Source organism: Camelus bactrianus, chromosome 7 (genome assembly GCF_048773025.1).
Source record: "Camelus bactrianus isolate YW-2024 breed Bactrian camel chromosome 7, ASM4877302v1, whole genome shotgun sequence".
NCBI classification, from domain to species: domain Eukaryota; kingdom Metazoa; phylum Chordata; class Mammalia; order Artiodactyla; family Camelidae; genus Camelus; species Camelus bactrianus.
In genome coordinates this window covers 55,752,141-55,769,145 of record NC_133545.1, presented here as the reverse complement: position 1 = coordinate 55,769,145, position 17,005 = coordinate 55,752,141, and the positions used below count along the sequence as shown (strand labels likewise).

General features: G+C 34.1%; 1 protein-coding gene and 1 long non-coding RNA gene across 3 annotated transcripts in view; one reads left to right on the top strand and one right to left on the bottom strand.

Annotated features, from left to right (window-relative positions):
• PHF14 (PHD finger protein 14) overlaps positions 1–10,090 on the top strand; it is a 139,306-nt gene extending 129,216 nt beyond the window's left edge. Inside the window, exon 18 of the mRNA XM_045508460.2 lies at positions 9,890–10,090. Coding sequence (XP_045364416.1) covers positions 9,890–9,964 — 75 coding nt within the window. The 3' untranslated portion in view covers positions 9,965–10,090. The remainder of the gene's footprint in view (positions 1–9,889) is intronic.
• Positions 1–17,005, bottom strand: part of LOC123613557 (uncharacterized) — a 108,282-nt gene that overhangs the window by 57,183 nt on the left and 34,094 nt on the right. For both annotated transcript variants that reach the window (XR_012508191.1, XR_006720925.2), the window contains exons 2-3: positions 10,893–10,978; positions 3,656–3,713 (exon numbers count right to left, since the gene is read on the bottom strand). This is a non-coding gene — a long non-coding RNA (uncharacterized LOC123613557). The remainder of the gene's footprint in view (positions 1–3,655; positions 3,714–10,892; positions 10,979–17,005) is intronic.

The following is a 17,005-nucleotide window of genomic DNA, read 5'->3' as shown; positions in this document are numbered from 1 at the left end:
TACCTTTTTAGTAGAGGAACTTCCCTGACTACTTTGTCTGACGAAAGCTGTGCTCCCACACACTGTATTCTTTCCCTTTATTTTTCTACTACATCAAAATATGTTATCTATCATAAAGTGAAGCCTGGAATAAAGCTTTCTGAGGGCTCTCTATGGGTCAGGACCTGTACTGCTCCTCACATTTTGTTTCATTCAGTACCTTTAGCCATCAGTAATAGTTACTACCATTTTATAGAGGGAGAAAATGGGGTCCAGAAAGGATAAGTGTTTTTTTTTTCAAGGTTGCATAGCTTTGAGTAGTGTGTGTATCAAAGTTAGGATTTGAATCTAGGCTTGTCAGTCACCACAAAGCCCAAGTTTCCTCCACTACACAATTGCATAGAAGAAAATATTCAGTACACCTAAAGTAACCATCCATAGGCATTATGTAATGCTAGACCCAGTACTGTCTCCCTTTCCATGACATTTCCCACTCCTATTTTTCCCCGCTCTTATTGGGTGTCAACTGACTGAACCTTCTCACTGTTCCCTCTGCCTGGAGTGCCCATCCCTCCATTCCTTACCTGACCTGCCCCTTCTTATCCTTTAGGGCTCAGCGTATTTGTCATTTTCAAGAAGTTGAGGGGGCTTCTATGAAACTTCTTCATTCTTCTATTAAAAGTTTCATAGCACTATACTTTTCTTTCATTAACCGTATCATAATTGCAGATACATACTTGTGTAATCAGTTGTTTTAGTCACAGATTACAAGTTCCGTACGGCTAGGACTGTGTCTGTGTTATATATCACAGCTCTTTTTCAGTTCCTATTATAATACCTGACACACAGTTGATAACCAGGGTGGGATACACAGGTGGCTTGCATAGCTCTCTCAATGTTTTTTCCAAATTGGATATTTTAAAATGTCATTGTAGGAAAATTTTTTTCTAATATTCCATAGTAGCTTAGATCATGGACTATTAGGAAATACATTATACTTATAGAATAACTAATTGGTCACAGAAAAGGTTGGTTAAATAAATTTTCTGGCAAGCTTTGTAAGTGATTTGGTACTTGCAGAGCAGCTTACCTTTTTGAATAATTGAAGGACCATATCAATGCATGATTTTAATTGTGGTAACAGTTTAAAGCAAACAATTTAAAATACTGAATCTTATTCTTAAAAAAGCAAAATAAGTGATAATCTGTAATTAAAGATATAAAAATGTGGCTATTATATTTGACACTTATAATGAAATACCACTATTAGAGAAATTTTTATGTGAAATTTTCTAAAGTAGAATTTTTAATTCTTCTTGAAGCAAAATCAACTTTTCTTTCATCCATGAAAGATTAATATGCCGTAGGAAATGTGTTAACTTGGACATCTAATGAGCTATTAATTTACAATAAAACTGTTAAGATTAATGGGTTCACTCTGGGGAAAACAGCATTCAACTTGAAATAGAGATATTTGAAGCAACTTCATCTGTTCACTTGGGAGTAAGGTTTTTAAAATTCATTTTCTAAACATAAGTTTATTTTTGAAAGATATAATCCTTTGATACTGAGTTTATCTTAAGAAAAGAGCTGTCAATGTAAGTTACGTTGAAAAGTATGTATTTTAAAGATTCACAGTATTAATCTTTGAGCATGAAGGAGGGTGTGGTGTTTTGGTACCATAGCCCAACTCTAGAATATTAATCACTAAAAAAACAATTCTACTTATGTATTGTCATGGTTTAGTTTTCTTCTCTTCACATTTTTATGCTTGATATACTTTATACTTTCTCCATCATACTGTAATTATATGCCTGCCTGTCTGCACATTGGAACATGGGATCCTGTAGGCCACAAGACATTTCATTCATCTTTGTTATTTCCAACACTTTGCCCAAGTGTCTGACATACAATCGTTGTTCAATAAATTGTTGCAGGAGGAACAATGGAAGGATTTGGGGAATAGAATTTACTTCAAGAGTTAAGATTATCTTTATGAGACAAAACGTTTAATAAGAGTCAAGGGACAAAATGTATTTCAGACTCTTCTAAAGTGGGACTATTTTACCATAACAGTTGAATCTGGTTCTAATGATTCTTAAACTTTATGAATCCCCAAAACATGACAATAGATTTCTTGTGTGAAACATAACTCAGTATTACTGAATGACTGTATGATTTTACTACCAAGCAGTAAATACTAATTTATACTATGGACTCTGTAATAAGCTGTTCACATCGCGGAAATGTCAAAACTTTGCTATAACTAATTACCTCTGCATACTGTGTTGACAGGAAACTTTATAATGTTTAAAACCAGAGTATACTTATTTCTGCATCATCTAACAAAGAGGTTTGTCTGTTTGCTTGTCTGTTTTTACTTTTTGGGTTGAGATAACTTCAGATTTTAAAAGAGTTGGTTAAGTTGTATGGAGAGTATGAAACTCCCAGCTTCTCCTTGTGTTAACTTCTGATGTAACACAATTTCTTGGCTGTGGAACTATAATTTGACTGGTAAGCTCACACATCTCAAACATTTTTAGACATCATTTTTGCTTCATTTTAATGTGATAGAATTTTTTAAACTCCTGGGAATTTAAACCTGTGTGTGTATATTTAGCACACACACAAAAATAATAAATGTAGAAATGTCTCTTCTCCTTGAGTACCTGTGGGAAAAGTAGTTTATACATATTGTCTATAAATATTAGCACATTTGAGATTTTTGAAACATTACATTTAGTGAATAGTAGATGATTTATGCAAAACTATTTTCTGAAAAGCCTCTTTAAATATTATATCTTAGAACAGTATAAACTTTTAATTCATATACATTGGACATGTGCTGTTCTCTCTCATTTGAAAATATGTTGGCCTATTATAGAATTTGAGGGTTTTTTAGTTTTTTTCTGTGATCAGTGCTGACTATACACTTAACTTCAAAAGCAGATAGTATCTTTTTTCTTTATTTTATTGAGATATAATTGTGACTTACAGCACTGTATAAATTTAAGGTATATAGCATGATGATATGATTTACATACATCATGAAGTGATTATCAGAATGGGTTTAGTGAACATCTGTCATCTCATATAGGCAAAAAATTAAAGAAATAGAAAAAATTTTTCTTCTTGTGGTGAGAACTCTTAGGATTTATTCTCAATAACTTTCATATATAATATAATCAGTACTAATTACCTTCATCATGTTGTACATTACATCCCTAATATTTATTTATCTTATAGCTGGAAGTTTGTACCTTTTGACTGCCTTCATCCAATTCCCTCTTCACTCCCTCCCCAACCCCTTCCCTGCCTCTGGTAACCACATATCTCATCTTTTTCTATGAGTTTGTTTTAGGAATATAATTGACCTGCAACATTGTTAGTTCCTGTTACACAGCACAGTGTTTCACTATTTCTGTATATTTCAAACAAATCACCATTGTAAGCCTAGTTGCATGTGTCACCATACAAAGATAATACATAGTTATTGACTGTGGTCACCACACTGTCCATTTCATTGAAAGCACATAATATCTTTTAAACCAAAATTTTATAAATGAAGGTAAGTTATCAGGATAGGGGCCTCTAATGTTAATTTCTAACATACACTTCTAGGCTTGTCTTGTCTTCTAGACACTGGAAGTCTACTAGAGAAGGAAATTTTGTTTACCTTTAAGAACATAAGCTCCGCACGGGTTATCAAACACACGCACCATACAAGAACTCATCTGTCAGAGAGGAAAAGAGTATGTTGGTACTCTTAGCCCCAGCAGTTTTGCACCATGTCTTAAACATATTTTAAATACCTAAAATGTACATTATAAAAGTTGTGCTTTTTTCATATTTGTGGGAAGATAGAAGCTTATAGAATTAGGTTTATGATTAAGAGTTTACCCTAACTCACACTTACCATCCATCATTCATTTTCTTTCTTTTTTCCTGCCTGTTCTGCCCGATTCTCACCTTCCACTAACTGATCTTTATTTCCTTTACTATAAATATGTCCTAGCAGATGGCAGTACCAACCCTTAAGGCCTTTCTTTCCAGGTCAGAGAGATTCCCTCTTGATCTCAAATCATACATGGGAAATCCAGGCTGATTGTTAACTGACTCATTTCTGTGCTGCCAAGAGCCACCACAAAGAAGTAAAAAGTAACAGGAGGAATTAAAGACTTTCCACTTGATCTGCTCCAGAATCACAAACTAGAGAGATAAATATGACTGCTCAATAAATGAAACAGAGTTATTCATAGAGTCTCATACATGAAATTAGAAATCTGTCTTACTTCCTATTAAAATAAAGGACATAGTTTTATAATACTAAATAATGGGAGGTTTTGTTTGAATCACTTTGATTCACTAGCTTTTGTTTGAATCACTAAGTAGAGAAAAAGGTAGGAATTTATAAAATAACTCCATTTTGTTTAATGACATATACGTTTGGGTTAGGTTTACTAAGAACCTCCTACGTTACTTTAACTTTACAATATAGCCCTAGACTTTCTAATTAAATATGCGACTTCTGTCATAAGGAAAAAAACCTCTTACGCTTTTTACAGTAAATTTAATTAAGCATTTCTTGTAAATTCATTTCAGTATCTATCATGGCCCACTAAAGTTGGAATTCAGTTGTAAAATGGTATATTAATTGCTTTTTGTATTAAATGAAATAAGAATTTCAAATATGCAAAGTCAGGAAATTTAATTGTGATCTTCAATTGCTTATTCAATGCATTGGAAAACTGCATGCAGAAGTACAGAAGAAAGGGCCAAAGGTTGTTAAATGTAGCACATCACACACATTTTGCACTTTACTTAATGATCCAAGTGTTTATTACTATGAAGTAAATGCACCATTTAAAGAATTATAGTGGAATTGTAAAACGTTAAAAACTCTAATTAATTTTATTCTGACACATGCAGCATGCTCATTTTGCCTAAAACATTTTTATTATCGTCAGTATTTCTCCAGTTATTAAGATAAATTTTTTCCTCATTGTGCAACACTAGCATATTTTCAGTATTGAAAGCACAATCGTAAATGCTGTTGAGAGTTGTATCTATTATATGTTTTAAATGAATAAAAGAGTAATTTTTAACCACACATTGAAACAGTATATTTTATGTTGCTTTTCTACACTTGTTCTGTAACTAACAGAACAGGTTAAATGTGTCTTCTTATTTTTCACCTGAAGCTATGTATATACTACATGTTAAAAGGACTATTATTAAAGCATACATACCATTTTGACTGCTGATGTGAATCCAATCACATTAACTCTTCCTTCTCTGACTAGCTAAAGGAATATTTAAAATCTAAAGAAAATATCATAATAGAAATATTTTAAGTTTGTGCTTAGCTGTACCTTTTCACTTTATTTTACTGTTGCACCACCATGTGTCTTTGTATGCTGTGAACAGCAAGCTAAGTAAAAACAACTGACCTCATTCTCTTAGAAAACATAGGTCCCATTATACTTGCTTATCTGGAAATAAAGCTTATGTTTTCTGATTGTGAAAGGAATCCATGCTCACAGAAATGCAGGAAAATACATGGAAGCACAGAAAAGAGAATAAAAATAACATCACCTTTATGAACACTTGAGGTACTTAAGAAAGAATTTAAAGTAGAACAATGGCAAGCGAATAACTTATTTTAGATGTGTGTTTCCAGTATAGAGGCTACAGCGACCTTCCATTTTTTTCCACTTAAAATCTTTGGGCATACATCACACTGTCATTTTAGAAAACTTTCATTAAGTAGTTGTTTCTATTTTGTTTTCTCAATCTTTCTATTTTGAAATAATTTTAAAATGACAGATAAATTGTAAAAATAGTACAGACAGTTCCCATTTGCCCTTAATCCAGCTTCCTGTAGTGGTGTTATCTTCTATAATCAAAATAAATTACTGAAACCAGGAAATTAACATCAAGACAATACTTCTAACTACTACATAAACAATACTCAAATTTTGCAAGTTTTCCCACTAATGTCCTTTTTGTGGTCCAGGATTGCACACTGCATTTAGTCATCATGTCCCCTTCGTCTCCTCCAGTCTGTGACGGTCCAAGCTTTGTCCTGTCTTTCACAATCTTGACACTTTTGAAGACTACTATTCAATTATTTTATAGAGTGCTTATCTGATGTTTTCTCATAATTAGATTGAGGTCCATGCATTATTGGGAAGGACGCCACAGACCAGAATTGATATGCCCTTTTTAGTGCACCTTATCAAAGGGTTAATGCTAATATATATTACTGGTAATGTTAACCTTCATCACTGGTTACAGTAGTGTTTGACAGAATTCTCCACTATAAAGGTATCCATAAACTCACCTTAAAAGATTCAAAGAAATAATGGGGAAAGTTTGTTCCTTTGTATAATCCTGCCTTCAAAAGAAATCATTTAAAACTTGGCAATCTAGAGGGTAAATACTGAGACATCTGTACTCATAGACTACATGTAATTTGAGTCCAAAGATTACCTGAGCAGTAGAAATTCCTGCTGTTAAAATAATTGGTCTCTGTTTGGAGTTGGTTTCCTCAAGAGAAAGGAAAAGCAAGATACATAGGTTTTATTAATTGACATCAATTCTTTGAGCTATTATGAGAAGTCAGTCAAATTTGTAAATAAGGGAAAATAGCCCTCTCTTCCAGATTGATACTGCAAGCTGAACAGCATTTAAACAAAATCTTGCAGACTTTATTTAGTGGTAAAAGGGATTTAGTTTAGATTAAAATGGCAGTGCTTTTACTTATTTCTCTGTTAGAATAACTCTTTTAGTCTCATGTTGCCACCTGGAGCATCAGTCCATAATTACATGGTCCATGTGTGCCTCAAAATTACCATTCTCCTCACTACAACAATGCCATCAGTGTAAAAAGAGCAGGAAGGCCAAGGAACCACCTTCAGCTATTTGGCATTATCAGTGTTACTGTTATGTGGGTGTGTATTCTTGAAATTCCTTGTGTAACTAGCAGGTGCAAGGGTGCTATAATCCACGTGTTTTCTGGAGTATGAATTAACAAGCTTAAACATTAAGAGGTAAACCTGTCTACTCTCCACTAACCCCAAAGGGCACATTTTCTTACTGGCTGCTTCACAACACTTCATGAAACAAATGTCAAACTTGTCAGGGCTGTCAGTAAGAAAATGATCCATGTAGCAAGGGTCTTCTTTCACTGGGAAACAAACAGATGTCTTATCTCAGCAAAGCTGAGTGACAAAAACCTGCTATCTATCAGAAGAAATACTTGCCTGACTTTAATATCCAGTAGTGAAGAAATACTTCGGTAAAAAAAGCTTCCTTTCTTTGCAGTTTCATTCATTATGCAGTCATTTGTGAATGATACTTGATTTGCTGCCTGGGCTATTTTAATTAATTGTATTTATCTTGAACTGCTTATAAATAGCTCTTATAAAAATTGACCTGTAATACTAGAAACACAAATTACCACTTTCAAAAACAAAAGTAAAAACAACAACAAAAAAGAAAAGTAAAAACAAAGCAACCTCTAAAATCCTTTCTGGAGCTTTATTATATCTAATTATCTAATTCTAATGCTTTTATTTACAGTGATTAAAATCTATTACTTTTTTTTTTATTATTTTGATGATATTACATTAATAGCAATTATGATGCGGTGGACTCTAGCAATTGGGATTAAGTCCTTTCTCCACCCGTCCATAATCCTTTTCTGTATTCAGATCACAGCTATTCTTTTACAAAGGAAGAGAGAGATTGTATCTTCTTACTTACACAAATAGTTTAAAGGCATAGAAAGGCAAGATATTTTAAGACATTTTCTCTTAAAGAAAGAAAAGCATGGAACACTTTTGCACCTGTTCGGAACTGGAGGCAGTGTTAGAAAAGACACGTATTTATTAACTACTTTATTACTAAGAAAAATTCAACAACAAAAAGACTAGCATTCTATTAAGAATGTTAAGTATGAAAGTAAATACTATGGATACTTTCTAGTCCTCAAGGTCATCAGGGAAAACTAGATAGCCAAGCCTGTTAAACCAGTAAGTCTTACTGCCATGGGAACTCAGTAGACTGTACACATAATAAAAACTCCATTCTTTTCCAAAAATTAGTGAATATGAGCTTGATAATGGTAATTTTGGCTCATGTTGCTTAAACATTTTTGTTTATTCCTGTTTTCAGTACACTACTAGTAAATTTAGATTGCCAGAAGTGTGACTACTGGATAAGGAAGGATTGTTTCACTATTACACATAGTTCAAGAAACATTTATTAAACTCCAACTACATACTAAATGTGCCCTTTTAGATGGTAGGAATATAAGACAAAGAAGATAAAGCCCTGCCTTGAGGAACATACAGACAAATTCAGTGCTGTCTAACAAAAACTTCTTCCCATCTTTACCTGCTGACATTCTCTGTCAGTTTTTCACCTGAAGAAGGCAGTGGAAAGTATGGAGTAGGATTTGCTTTTTATTAGGTTGTAATTAAAATATAATCTCAAGAAACTTGTCTTAATGTGGAAACTACCTGTTCACTAACAGATTTTCAAGAGTCAATTGAACATAATATCTCTATTTAGTAGAGACACATTGGAAAAAATTAAGCAACATGCAGTAGCTATTATGTTTAGAAAAATACTAAAATTACATCACCAAAATTGATATTCAGAACCCTATCCCTTGTATCCCACATTATCTGTAATGATTCAGGTTGGTTGATATTATTGATAATTTCTCTACTTTCCTGGTGTTGAGAAAGTCTAAATCACAGGTGCTGGTGAAATTTAGAGAGAGAGAGAGACAATGTATATAAAGGAAGCTTTCTCTATCTTAATGTTTATGGGCAAGGGTATGGCTCTTCATGGAAAACAAATATATATACCTTGACTTGCATTTACTTAATAAAGTCAATTTACTAAGCAAAGCTCAACAATTATCTAATTGAATTGAATTTGTTTTTATAAGATACAGAGATACAGAATGATGTGTTTGGTGATACTGATTTTACTGTTGTCTAGAGATACTTAAGAAATTGCTACTCATACTATCATTAACTCAGTAATAAGAGTTAGTGCTTTTTACTTCAGTTAAAAAAAAGATGAAAGGTCTTACTTGATAAATCAGAAATATTAGGAAAGCAAGACAGTTTTGTACTTCGGTGTTGTTAAAGGAACATACATGATGAGATGGGTTACAAAATGTAAGATGAAATATTCTTCCAGACCCTCGTTTTTAATACTTTGAAGGTTGCTGTTTACTATTGAATATGAGATGCACTTCATTCCTATGGAAGCAGACATTATGATGTCAATTTATTTACTCATATTACACAGGAACCTGCTGTGAATTATAAGGCCACCACTTAGAATCGAAACTGTAGAAAGATGTAAGCATTCTATCACCTGACATGCCCATTTCAGAGTTTCCTATTTTAGAGCTGACTCATCTTCAGATAACATACGGTAGTACAAGTCACTGGAAAATTGGCAGACCTGTCAAGAAAGTATGCTGTATGAGACAAAAATGCCATGATGGAGCACATATAGTGTCCAGAAGTTAAATTTACTGGGGGTTTTTTAATCAAATAAGTAAAAATATCTGATCGACCTCCTAAAAATGACACTTTTTAGTGGCAGGTGTTTACAAAAGTAATTTTTAGGTCATTGATAAAGTAACTTGCTTTTAAAAACATATCATTTTATGTTTTTAGTCTACGGGTAGTATAAAACAGCACCCATTGTAAATATTTAAATGTTACATAATTTTGCCATTTTGTTTTTATAGCCTTTCCCCTAGGATTACTAGAGTCACAATAGCTAATTCTTCAGAGAAACGGAGTTTAAATGTATTTAGTATAGATAATAAAATGCCCTAAGGTTTATATTTTAATGTTTTCTAAATTTTATTTCACAGGAAGATGAAAATGAAGCAGAAAGAAAAAACATATCTCAGGATCTCAGCATGGAACAGAAAAATCCAAAGAAATAAAGGATTTTCTGTAGTGTTTTGAAAAGTTTGCAACTTCATAATAGCAGATACAATTTCTAATTGTAAAGTGTTAAATTGTAAAATCTAATTTGCAAAATGTTCTCAATAAAGTTGTTGAAAATGAAATAGGAGCTTGCATTTGGAATTTGTTTTTAGAGCAAATTAAACTTTCATACAAAAATTAGGCCTTTAAAATTTTTGTTAATTCTTTACTGAAATTTGAGAATAGAGACAGAATTTTCTCTTATCTGTAAGCCAAATGTTAACACATGGTGGATGACGTAAAAAAAACTCTGAAAGTCTTTTTCCCCCTTACAAGTCTCTGCTGCCTTCTTCAGGGACCTTAACAGAATTCCAATTATGCGTATAAAGGAAAACCAACATAGTTCAAAAATGAACAGGGAATGTGTGCATGAGAAAACACTGAAAAACCAACCAGTGCCACAAGATGAAACACCGTTTTCTGATTTCTTCAACTTAATGCGCCACATAATACTCTAGGACTTTAGGTAAAGGCTAAAAAGGAATGATAATTTAACATTCTCTGGGGCAGAAGTAATACCATGACTCTGAACTCACCATATTTACTAAGGACGTAGTGTGTGCTGGGCTCTACACACTTCTCCTGGACATTTCAAGAACAGTTCCCCATCTGTGTTTCTTTGGCTTAGGAGTTATCTAAAATTCCTTCCATCCCTATCTTTATCAGAGTTCTCAGTGACCAGCCATTTTACTTGCCCTGGTTCTAATTCCTAAGCTACCATTTGCCAACTTTAGCAGGAGCAACAAATCTACTTGCTGTTTGCAGATGTCTTTGTTTGATTATTTAAAGCAGAGTTTCTTACAGTGAGAAGCAGAATGCTGGAAGGCTTCTGAGAGAATGCCAGCATACACTTCTTCCCTGTGAGGACAGAATCTGTGTACTCACCCTGGAGCCACGGCTTTATCACAAGCATTTGACGAGCACAATAAAGGTGTGACAGTGGGACAGACTGGCAGCTGCGACACAGTGGGCTGAAATGAGAAAAACTGCAAGTAAGCAAGATAGAAAATCCGTTGATGTGTAGCCTCCAATAACGTAACCATGGACATCAGGAGAACAGCTATATCCCACAGACTGAACTCCCTCGATGAATTCTGAAGCAAACTTCGAGCCAAAGAAAAGCCTGAAAAGGTATGTCGGAGTCTGAAGAGGGCCTTTGCAATAAGCAAACACAAAGATTATTTTGACTTTTTTCCTATTTCTTTCTCTTTTTAGAGTAGATACTAGTCTATTTCAGAATATCCATATTCATTTAGATTGGAATGACATTAGTAGAATCACTTTTGAAGAGAAATAATACACAATTCATATCATCACTAACATCTATTACATTTATGATCTTGTAGGTACCATGTGGGTTATACCACTAATCACCCCTGTTAACAGGTAAGACCATTATGATTACTTTTTTCGCTTTACCAGTATCAGTCTGAGGCTTAGGGGCAATAACCAAGGTTATGTAGCTTGTAATTGGCAGAGCAAGAGCAAGACTCCAAACCCAAGCAGTCTCACCCTAGAATATCGCATTTAATTGCGGTGAAATACCTGTTAGTGTCATACGTTTCTCAGTCCACTATCTTCCCCTAAATTGTACGGTCCTTCTTGCTAGCACCTTACTTACCACTCTCTACCTCTCCTTTAGTTGTTTCTCTTCCCTGACGTCTTAGCCAGGCTTAACTCAATTAGAAGACTTTGGCTTAAGTGAAATAAGAGTGAAAGAATTAACTACCAAATCACCTCCCCCAAAACATGAAAATCCTGCTTTATCTTTTTCACACTGAACAAGGAACAACGAGTATGAACAACAAGTATGAAAGCATCTTACTGCTTCTCTACAGTTTTTTAGTAACTTTTTGGCCATACTTTTCTGTAGACTGCTTATTCAGTTATGAGTGTGTTGTCATCTCTTAATACTTTCATTTCTAAAGTAAGTTGTTGAGTATGAGAAGCACAGGGACACTCAGCCACCTGACAGGCATTTTAAATATTTATATTTAACTGATACCTTTAACCATTTAAAATGTCAGTTTTCTTTTTTAAAAATATTTTCAAATATTTACATACCCCTTGGTTTAGGACAAGGAGTAATAGAGTAAATCACTGTAAATTTCCTTAAGGGAAATTTTGCCATGTGAATTTATCAAATGTTTAGGGTTTATACACTTATGCCACAAGTATATACACATAAATATTGTTATAATGCTAAAAGATTGCCCACATATTCTGTTAAGTCAGCCTGCCATAACAAAATATCTCAGGCTGGTTGGCTTCAACAACAGAAATGTGTTTTTTCACAGTTCTGGAGACTGCAAGTCCCAGATCAGGGTTCAGCGGGTTTTGGTTTCTGGTAAGGGCTCTATTCTTGGCTTGCAGATGGCAGCCTCGTTCACCATCAGATGGTCTTTCCTTGGTGAGTGCACGCAGGAGAGGGCAGGTGAACTCTGTGGTCTCTTCTTATAAGAACACTAATCCTATCGGATCAGGACCGCCCAACTTTATGACCTCATTAAAATGTAAGTACTTCCTTCCTCCAAATACAGCCATACTGTATTTGGGAGCAAAAGCTTCAACACATGAATATTGGCGGCAGGGGCAGGAGGGGTCACATTCAGTCCATAACACATTACTTGAATAAGTCCAAATGCCTCTGTTTCTAGGTATGTCAAGGAGCACTTGAGCAAAGTTCTAATGAAATGTACATGGCAACATAGATTATATATATTTAGGGTCTGTAGAAATATTAATAGTTGGAATATAACCTAAAAACTGATTTCTAAAGAAGATAAACCATTGCACAATTATATATACTTGTTTTATCTCTACGTCCTCGTTCGCTTGTTTCCTGACGCATACCGCGAGTAACACTGCTACTCTAAGTCAGCCTGTAACTAACAGTATACAATACCTGAAGGACAAAAGTTCTTTATACTTCATGATGCCTGTATAATTTCCACCCACTCAACTGAATTGTATTTTCTTCATGTTAGTTATTGAGCTATATTTCTTCACATTTGCAAAGAATTTAAAAATAAAACAACTTTTAATCAGTACTTGTCTCTATCATACTTATGAACATCATTTAAAAATATTTGTATTCAGAATTCTACTCTTTCTTCAAGAGTATGGAACAAACAGCAGAAAAGGAAGTTGCTGGGCACTAAGATACCCAAGTTCCTAAATTCATCCAACAGAACTTTTTTGGGACTTACTCTTACTTACCTGTGTTGTCTGTCATTGGGGATTCATAACAGACAAACTCCCTTTGCTGCCACTGCCTTGAAATTCTTAATACTTTTTGAATAAAGGGTCCCACAATTTTACTTTGCACTTGGCCTGCAAATTACATAGCAAGTACTACTAACATGTATTGCTTTTACTGTTTAAATCAATTTTATTGAGTATAATTTACATACAATAACATGCACCCATTTTAAATTTGCAGTTCAATAAAGTTTGATAAATGTACATATCTACATAATCACCACTCTAATGATACAAAGCATTTCCATCACTCCAAAAAGTTCCCTTGTGCACTCCTGCAAGCATTCACACACCCCTACTATAGCTGTTGATTTGCTTTTTCTTTTCTTGATTAGTTTCCCTGTTCTAATGTTTCATGCAAGTGGAATCACTTCATATGTATTATTTTGGGTCTGGCTTTCTTCACTCAACATAATACTATGAGATTCATCCAGTTTATTTCATGAGTCAGGAGTTTATTCCTTTTTATTACTGAGTATTTTTTCCTTGTATGAATATACTCTAATTTGTGTAACCATTGTGCAAATATACTACCTGTTGCTGGACATTTGAACAGACATTATACAAAAGAAGATCTACAAATGGCCAGTAAGTACATGAAAACATGCTCAGCCTCATTTAGGTATCAGGAAAATGCAAAGCAAAACCAAAATGAGTTACCACTATGTACCCACAGAAATGTATGTACTGTATGGTCCCATTACAGCAGCCACTAGCCACATGTGGCTATTAAGCACTTGAAATATGATTAGTCTGAATTGAGAAGTGCTGTAAAAAAAAAAAATACATAATCAGATTTTGATGACTTACTATGAAAAAAGAATGTAATATATCTTAAACTTTATTACATGATTAAATGGTAATATTTGGATAGATTTGATTAAATAAAATGTATTACTAAAAGAAACTTCAACTATTTTCACTTTTTAAATGTGGTTCCTAGGAAATTTGAAATTACTTATGTGGTTTCCATTGTAATTCTACTGGATAGTCCTAGGCTATAATTTAAACTCTAATAATGAAATGTTGGTGAGGTTATGAAGCATCTGGAATTCAGACAAAGGACTCAGCTAAGCCAAGCTAAGCCATGTCCAGCCTCATGGCCCACAGAAACTCTGAAATAATAAATGTGTTGTTATAAGCTGCTAATTTTGTGGTAATTTTTATGCAGCAATAGAAAACTAATGGAGATACTACATAAAAGGTTGAGGATGGGTTGCTGCTGTTGGCAAGTTAGGCAATCAGCCTTCAGGAGTAAACACTAACATTATTTTCTATATGCAGCCTTCAACCCTGTAGGATGACCATTTTATTCATGAACCTATTAAAAAAGCAATGATAGAAAGAGGCAGACTGACAGCAAAGGGGATTGTCATCTTTTCCATCAGATAACTGGCCCCGGGTAAAATGGGACACCACTTTGGAAGTTTCACAGGAAGTGTATATGACCCAGTTACTCCACTATAGATTTTTACACAAGAGAAATGAACATATATGTTCACAAAAGATGTGTACATGACTACTTCAAACAATTTCATTCATGACATTCATAATAGCAGAAACTGGAGGCAACTCTTTTTCTTGTAAGTAGAAGTTGTACTTCATAATAGTTATTCTTTTCAGAAACCATTGGTTACTCTAAGCTGTGTAGTATGGTCCACAAAATTAGTGTTTAATCCTTGATTTTCTTTCTAGGAAATTGGATGTATTCTGCATTAGTATTTATAACAGTTTAAAAGCTGGAAGTAACCTCTACCTAGAAAAGATGCTAATGAAAGTTTAAAAAGAAATTAAACATAGAAAAATTTGGAAAAAATCAGCATTCAAAAAATAGCGTGATGCCTTATTTGAAAATATCTAATGTAGTTAAAGCTTTTTAATGATTACATATTCCGTTTTAATGACTTTTTGAATGGCCCTTGCACTTGAAAATACATTGAAGCACAATTTTAAAAACTTAAGTCTTACTTATCTTCTGGATAAATTCTATCCCCTTCCTTTGGGATTAGAAAGCTTGGGTGAGGGGGAAAGCAAGATGTATGACCAGTTGCTCCAACTGTAAGTGTCTATGAACTGCTTTGAGTTTTATTTCCACACAGCAAATAGGACATGCTATTTCTAAGATATAATAGTTTGTAACTTTTTGATCATCCAGATGAAATGAGGTGAGTCTAGCTACTTTTGCTTCTCTAGTATTTTTTGGGAAACGATGATTATATTCTTTTTGCTCGTTTTGTATGTGTATATTCTTTCTGTAAAACAATCACTGAGACTGTCTCTAAGCTTAAATGTCTGGAGGCATCTGAAGTATCAGTACCCTCCTACATCCTTATAATTTGTCTTGTTTTTCCCAGATGCAACAATGAGTTGCTATTTAAGTTGAATATGTACAAAACGAAAAAAGGAAAATGTTTCCTGCAAATGCGTCTCACACTATGTAAGATTTTTTCCAAAGTCCATTGAGAAAGAAGAAATAAGTTCAATTAATTGCTTTGACAATTTTTTCCCAGTGCCTTGGATCCCTGAGGCCTGCACACATTCCTGTTGGTTGGGTGCTAGCACTGCATGGGACTGGAGCAACTGACCCCTCCTGACAGTAGGCTAAATAGTATTTACTCTGAATGGTGAAGGTTGATTAGAAACCTACTCTATTTCACATTACCTCAAGAAAACAATTTTTACATAGCCATGAATGAACACATTTCATCCCCATCCCCGACTATCCTGAGCAATCATAGCAAGTAATAAACATCTCCCCATGGTGAATTCAATGTGCAGTCCGTGATTTTGTTATCTAGAGAAGAAGTTAAGTGCTAACAGCAACAGCGTGAAAACACATGCAACTATGGCATAATCCGATTTGTTTTAGATAAACTATTAATTTCCTTGTTACAAAGCCAAGTAAGTGCAACGCTTTAAAACTGCTGAACCATGAAAGCCATTTTCCTTACGGGTTTTAAATTTAGGAACAGACTCATGAAATTTATGGCTTTAATGAGATATTCTTTGCCTGCAGTCAAGATGAGAGCTAGATCATTGGTTTCCCAGCGTGACACCTATGTGTTCTCGTGTGCACTTGGTATCATCAGGCTCATAAACACAGCCAGCATCACATCAACATCTGAAAGGTTCACTTTTGTCTCTTAGTTTATGTCTTTCCTTTGTACCTGTGGCATGTTAAATATCTCACTCTAGAATTTAACGTATACTCTACCTTTATTGATACTGTCAATGGAGTAAAAAAATTACTATTTTCATATCCATGTTTCAAGCCACAAACTATCCATAGATAGATAGGGTTTTCCAGAAAACAATAGATAATTGAATCAGATGTTGTACGTGGGTCTGAATACGATACCCTTCTCCTTGCTGACACAGAGGAACAGAAAGTGTGGATTGCCCTGATGCATGTAGTTCCAGCAATGAGTCTAATTCTAAAGGTGATGCAAGACTATTGTTGCTTTTAAAGAGAGATGAACTCTTTCAGGATATTCAGATTTCAAACCAATGAGAAAGGCAACTTATTCAACAGTGTCAGAAAGACGTAATAACCACTGCAGAAATCTGTCATTCTATGTTCTGTGATGAAATAACACATATGAAACAGCTCTGAAGAAAGAATCAAAACCTATTATTTGCAAAATATCATTATTATTTCTTGACATTACACAAAATTCTGTGATTAAGGAACCTAACGCTTCAGGCTGTGTCCTTAAATTTGTGCAAATGTTCGAAGG